General features: G+C 46.7%; 1 protein-coding gene across 1 annotated transcript in view; it reads left to right on the forward strand.

Moving 5' to 3' along the window:
• Positions 1-499: 499 nt before the first annotated feature.
• LOC116675926 (atrial natriuretic peptide receptor 1) overlaps positions 500-6171 on the forward strand; it is an 8977-nt gene continuing 3305 nt past the window's right edge. Inside the window, exons 1-3 of the mRNA XM_032507405.1 lie at positions 500-584; positions 677-754; positions 868-972. Coding sequence (XP_032363296.1) covers positions 540-584; positions 677-754; positions 868-972 — 228 coding nt within the window. The 5' untranslated portion in view covers positions 500-539. The remainder of the gene's footprint in view (positions 585-676; positions 755-867; positions 973-6171) is intronic.

The raw sequence follows: 6171 nt of genomic DNA on the forward strand, positions 1-6171 counted from the left end.
CACACACACACACACACACACACACACCACACACACAACCACTGACACACACACACACACCACACACAAACAGAGACACACACACACACACACACATATACACACACACACAGACACACACACACACACATATCACACACACACAGACACAGACACACACACACACACACACCACACACACACTGACACACACACACCACACACACACACAAACACACACACACACACACAAACAGAGACACACACACACACAGACACAGACACACACACACACAGACACACACACACAGACACAGACACACACACACCACACACACACACACAGACACAGACACACACACACACACCACAGATACACACACACACACACACACACACACATATACACACACACACACACACACACAGACACAGACACACACACACACAGATACACACACACACACACACACACACACAGAGAAACACACAACACTAACGGACCAATCCCGTGTCTTCTCTCTCTCCAGAAGGGGTCTAACTGTGGTTCTCTGCTGACGATGGAGGGAAACTTCCAGATCTACACAAAGACCGGCTACTACAAGGTCTGCCCCCCCCCTCCCACCTTTTACCCCCCCCTTACCCCCCCGCGGTGACGGAGAACAGCCCGATGATGTCATCTGTCTGTCTCCTGCAGGGAAACCTCGCCGCCATCAAGTACCTCAACAGGAAGCGCGTGGAGCTGACCCGGAAGGTTCTGTTTGAGCTGAAGCATGTAAGAACAACTGCCCCCCCCCCCCCGGAAATCACGAGGCCCCCCCTCTCGGGGCATCACGAGGAAGTTACCCCCCCACGAGCCAGGTCGTTATGGTTCACTTTGTTTTTCAGATGCGAGACGTTCAGAACGAGCACCTGACCCGGTTCATCGGCGCCTGCATCGACCCCCCCAACATGTGCATCATCACCGAGTACTGCCCCAGGGGCAGTCTGCAGGTACAGTAACCCCAGCATTTACCCTGCCCCAGGGGCAGTCTGCAGGTACAGTTACCCCAGCATTTACCCTGCCCCAGGGGCAGTCTGCAGGTACAGTAACCCCAGCATTTACCCTGCCCCAGGGGCAGTCTGCTGGTACAGTAACCCCAGCATTTACCCTGCCCCAGGGGCAGTCTGCAGGTACAGTTACCCCAGTATTTACCCTGCCCCAGGGGCAGTCTGCAGGTACAGTAACCCCAGCATTTACCCTGCCCCAGGGGCAGTCTGCAGGTACAGTTACCCCAGTATTTACCCTGCCCCAGGGGCAGTCGGCAGGTACAGTAACCCCAGCATTTACCCTGCCCCAGGGGCAGTCTGCAGGTACAGTAACCCCAGTATTTACCCTGCCCCAGGGGCAGTCTGCATGTACAGTAACCCCAGCATTTACCCTGCCCCAGGGGCAGTCTGCATGTACAGTAACCCCAGCATTTACCCTGCCCCAGGGGCAGTCTGCAGGTACAGTAACCCCAGCATTTACCCTGCCCCAGGGGCAGTCTGCAGGTACAGTTACCCCAGCATTTACCCTGCCCCAGGGGCAGTCTGCAGGTACAGTAACCCCAGCATTTACCCTGCCCCAGGGGCAGTCTGCAGGTACAGTTACCCCAGTATTTACCCTGCCCCAGGGGCAGTCTGCAGGTACAGTAACCCCAGCATTTACCCTGCCCCAGGGGCAGTCTGCAGGTACAGTTACCCCAGCATTTACCCTGCCCCAGGGGCAGTCTGCAGGTACAGTAACCCCAGCATTTACCCTGCCCCAGGGGCAGTCTGCAGGTACAGTAACCCCAGCATTTACCCTGCCCCAGGGGCAGTCTGCAGGTACAGTAACCCCAGCATTTACCCTGCCCCAGGGGCAGTCTGCAGGTACAGTTACCCCAGTATTTACCCTGCCCCAGGGGCAGTCTGCAGGTACAGTAACCCCAGCATTTACCCTGCCCCAGGGGCAGTCTGCAGGTACAGTTACCCCAGTATTTACCCTGCCCCAGGGGCAGTCTGCAGGTACAGTTACCCCAGTATTTACCCTGCCCCAGGGGCAGTCTGCAGGTACAGTAACCCCAGCATTTACCCTGCCCCAGGGGCAGTCTGCAGGTACAGTTACCCCAGCATTTACCCTGCCCCAGGGGCAGTCTGCAGGTACAGTTACCCCAGCATTTACCCTGCCCCAGGGGCAGTCTGCAGGTAGTTACCCCAGCATTTACCCTGCCCCAGGGGCAGTCTGCAGGTACAGTTACCCCAGTATTTACCCTGCCCCAGGGGCAGTCTGCAGGTACAGTTACCCCAGTATTTACCCTGCCCCAGTTACATCAGATCTTCTCTCAGTTACAGTTATCTGTCAGCACTGTAACCTAGCAACCTCCCTGCACTGTAGCCTAGCAACATGAGAACACATGTGGGCCAGCTGTGGGTGGACGGTTGTTCTGAGAGGAGGAAGACTTCATCACGACGTCCAGGCTAGGAAAGGAGACGAGAAGGAGAGGAGGAAGACTTCATCACGACGTCCAGGCTAGGAAAGGAGACGAGAAGGAGAGGAGGAAGACTTCATCACGATGTCCAGGCTAGGAAAGGAGACGAGAAGGAGAGGAGAGGGAGACGACAAGGAGACGAGAAGGAGACAACAAGGAGACAACAAGGAGACAACAAGGAGACGAGAAGGAGACGACAAGGAGACGACAAGGAGACAACAAGGAGACGAGAAGGAGACGACAAGGAGACGACAAGGAGACAAGAAGGAGAGGACAAGGAGACAAGAAGGAGAGGACAAGGAGACGACAAGGAGAGGACAAGGAGACAAGAAGGAGAGGACAAGGAGACGAGAAGGAGACAACAAGCAGAGGACAAGGAGACAAGAAGGAGAGGACAAGGAGATGAGAAGGAGACAACAAGTAGACAAAAAGGAGACAAGAAAGAGATGACAAGGAGACGAGAAGGAGAGGACAAGGGGAAGAGAAGGAGACAAGAAGGAGAGGACAAGGAGACAAGAAGGAGAGGACAAGGAGACGACAAGGAGAGGACAAGGAGAAGAGAAGGAGACAAGAAGGAGAGGACAAGGAGACAAGAAGGAGACAACAAGGAGAGGACAAGGAGAGGACAAGGAGAAGAGAAGGAGACAAGAAGGAGAGGACAAGAAGGAGAGGACAAGGAGACAAGAAGGAGAGGACAAGGAGACAAGAAGGAGAGGACAAGGAGACGACAAGGAGAGGACAAGGAGAAGAGAAGGAGACAAGAAGGAGAGGACAAGGAGACAAGAAGGAGACTACAAGGAGAGGACAAGGAGAAGAGGAGACAAGAAGGAGACAAGGAGAGGACAAGGAGATGACAAGGAGAAGAGAAGGAGACAAGAAGGAGAGGACAAGGAGAAGAGAAGGAGACAAGAAGGAGAGGACAAGGAGAAGAGAAGGAGACAAGAAGGAGAGGACAAGGAGACAAGAAGGAGAGGACAAGGAGACAAGAAGGAGACTACAAGGAGAGGACAAGGAGAGGACAAGGAGAAGAGGAGACAAGAAGGAGAGGACAAGGAGACAAGGAGACAAGGAGAGGACAAGGAGAAGAGAAGGAGACAAGAAGGAGAGGACAAGGAGAAGAGAAGGAGACAAGAAGGAGAGGACAAGGAGACAAGAAGGAGACAAGAAGGAGAGGACAAGGAGAGGACAAGGAGAAGAGAAGGAGACAAGAAGGAGAGACATGTTCTCAGAGACAGCCTCAACGTCACAGAGGACATCTATGTCTCTTTGTCTCTAATGTCCATTTCAGTTTTTATTTCATCAAATGAATCAGATGTTTTCCTGTAATATTCACTGTTTTATATTTATAATATTTAACCTCTATTTTTTATAATAAAATATACATTTATAAATATTTATATATATATATATATATTTTTATATATATATATATATATTTTTATATATATATATTTTTATATATATAGTATGGCATGCTGTTTAGGAAATAATATATATATATATGAAGTTTATCCATCTGAATATATGGAATGAAGTCTGAATATATGGAATAAAGTCTGAATATATGGAATGAAAGTCTGAATATATGGAATGAAGTCTGAATATATGGAATGAAGTCTGAATATATGGAATGAAGTCTGAATATATGGAATAAAGTCTGAATATATGGAATAAAGTCTGAATATATGGAATGAAGTCTGAATATATGGAATAAAGTCTGAATATATGGAATGAAAGTCTGAATATATGGAATGAAGTCTGAATATATGGAATAAAGTCTGAATATATGGAATGAAGTCTGAATATATGGAATGAAAGTCTGAATATATGGAATGAAAGTCTGAATATATGGAATGAAAGTCTGAATATATGGAATGAAGTCTGAATATATGGAATGAAGTCTGAATATATGGAATGAAAGTCTGAATATATGGAATGAAGTCTGAATATATGGAATGAAGTCTGAATATATGGAATGAAAGCTGAATATATGGAATGAAAGTCTGAATATATGGAATGAAAGTCTGAATATGGAATGAAAGTCTGAATATATGGAATGAAAGTCTGAATATATGGAATGAAGTCTGAATATATGGAATGAAAGCTGAATATATGGAATGAAAGTCTGAATATATGGAATGAAAGCTGAATATATGGAATGAAAGCTGAAATATTGGAATGAAAGCTGACGTCATTACGGCGCTGGCGCCATCTTGTGTTGTGGCTGTTATCAGGATGTAACAAATGTGGACGCTATGAGTGAATCGGCTAGGAATCTAGTGTCAGCTATTTTGAGCAATGAAGAGATTATAACACTCTGGCAAATGCATGTACGGGCAAAATACTGGTAACCGTATCCAGTGCCCACACCATTAGCTTCCAGTTGAAGGTTACTTCTGCCGACATCTCCCAAAGAGACTCATAAATTCCTTCAACAATGATGATAATGTTCTTTCGGCAACGTTTGTTGAACAGGATTGCTTATAAGCACTAAGAATGTCGCAATAATGGAAATATGATCCTCAAGGGACGCTATCTAATTTCCAAACTGTTTGTGTCGTTTGGAGTATGACCAGTTGTTGCAAAAAAACCTGCAGTCAACAAAGTATTGGACTATTCAGCCGATGCCATTTTGTAAATCCAGTGAATTCAGAAAGGTATCCCTTTGGTGACATTTCTGTCAATGTATTCCAACTTTCATTCCATATATTCAGACTTATTCCATATATCAGACTTCATTCCTATATTCAGACTTCATTCCATATATTCAGACTTTATTCCATATATTCAGACTTTCATTCCATATATTCAGACTTCATTCCATATATTCAGACTTTCATTCCATATATTCAGACTTCATTCCATATATTCAGACTTCATTCCATATATTCAGACTTTCATTCCATAGATTCAGACTTTCATTCCATATATTCAGATGGATAAACTTCATATATATATATATTATTTCCTAAACGGCATGCCATAATATATATATAAAAATATATATATATATATAAATATTTATTTTTTTAACGGGCGTTTTCAGCTCTGACAGTTTAGAGCCTGTTGTTGTTCAGGAGCAGCTGTATAACCACATTACACACACAGACACACACCCACACACACACACACACACACACACACAGGACACAAACCACACACCACACACACACAGTACACACACACCACACACACAACACACACACACACAGAGTAAACACACACAACACACACACACCACACCACACAACACAGTACACACACACACACACACACACAACACACACACCACACACACACACACACACACACACACACACACACACACACACACACACACACCGCGAGCTGTAATTTGATTCAGTGCAGCAGAACACGTAGCTGCATCATAATGAATAGATTCTGTGTGTGTGTGTTTGTGTGTGTGTGTGTGTCTCTGTGTGTGTGGTGTGTGTGTGGTGCGTGTCTCTGTGTGTGTGGTGTGTGTGTGTGTGTGTGTGTGTGTGTGTCGTGTCTTGTGTGTGTGTGTGTGTGTGTCTCTGTGTGTGTGTGTGTGTGGTGTTTGTGTGTGTGTGTGTGTTGTGTGCGTGTGTGTGGTGCGTGTCTGTGTGTGTCTCGGTGTGTGTGTGCGTGTCTGTGTGTGTCTCTGTGTGTGTGTGTGTGTGGTGTCTCTGTGTGTGTGTGTGCGTGTCTCTGTGTG

The sequence above is a fragment of the Etheostoma spectabile genome, unplaced genomic scaffold (genome assembly GCF_008692095.1).
Source record: "Etheostoma spectabile isolate EspeVRDwgs_2016 unplaced genomic scaffold, UIUC_Espe_1.0 scaffold00002486, whole genome shotgun sequence".
NCBI classification, from domain to species: Eukaryota; Metazoa; Chordata; class Actinopteri; order Perciformes; family Percidae; genus Etheostoma; species Etheostoma spectabile.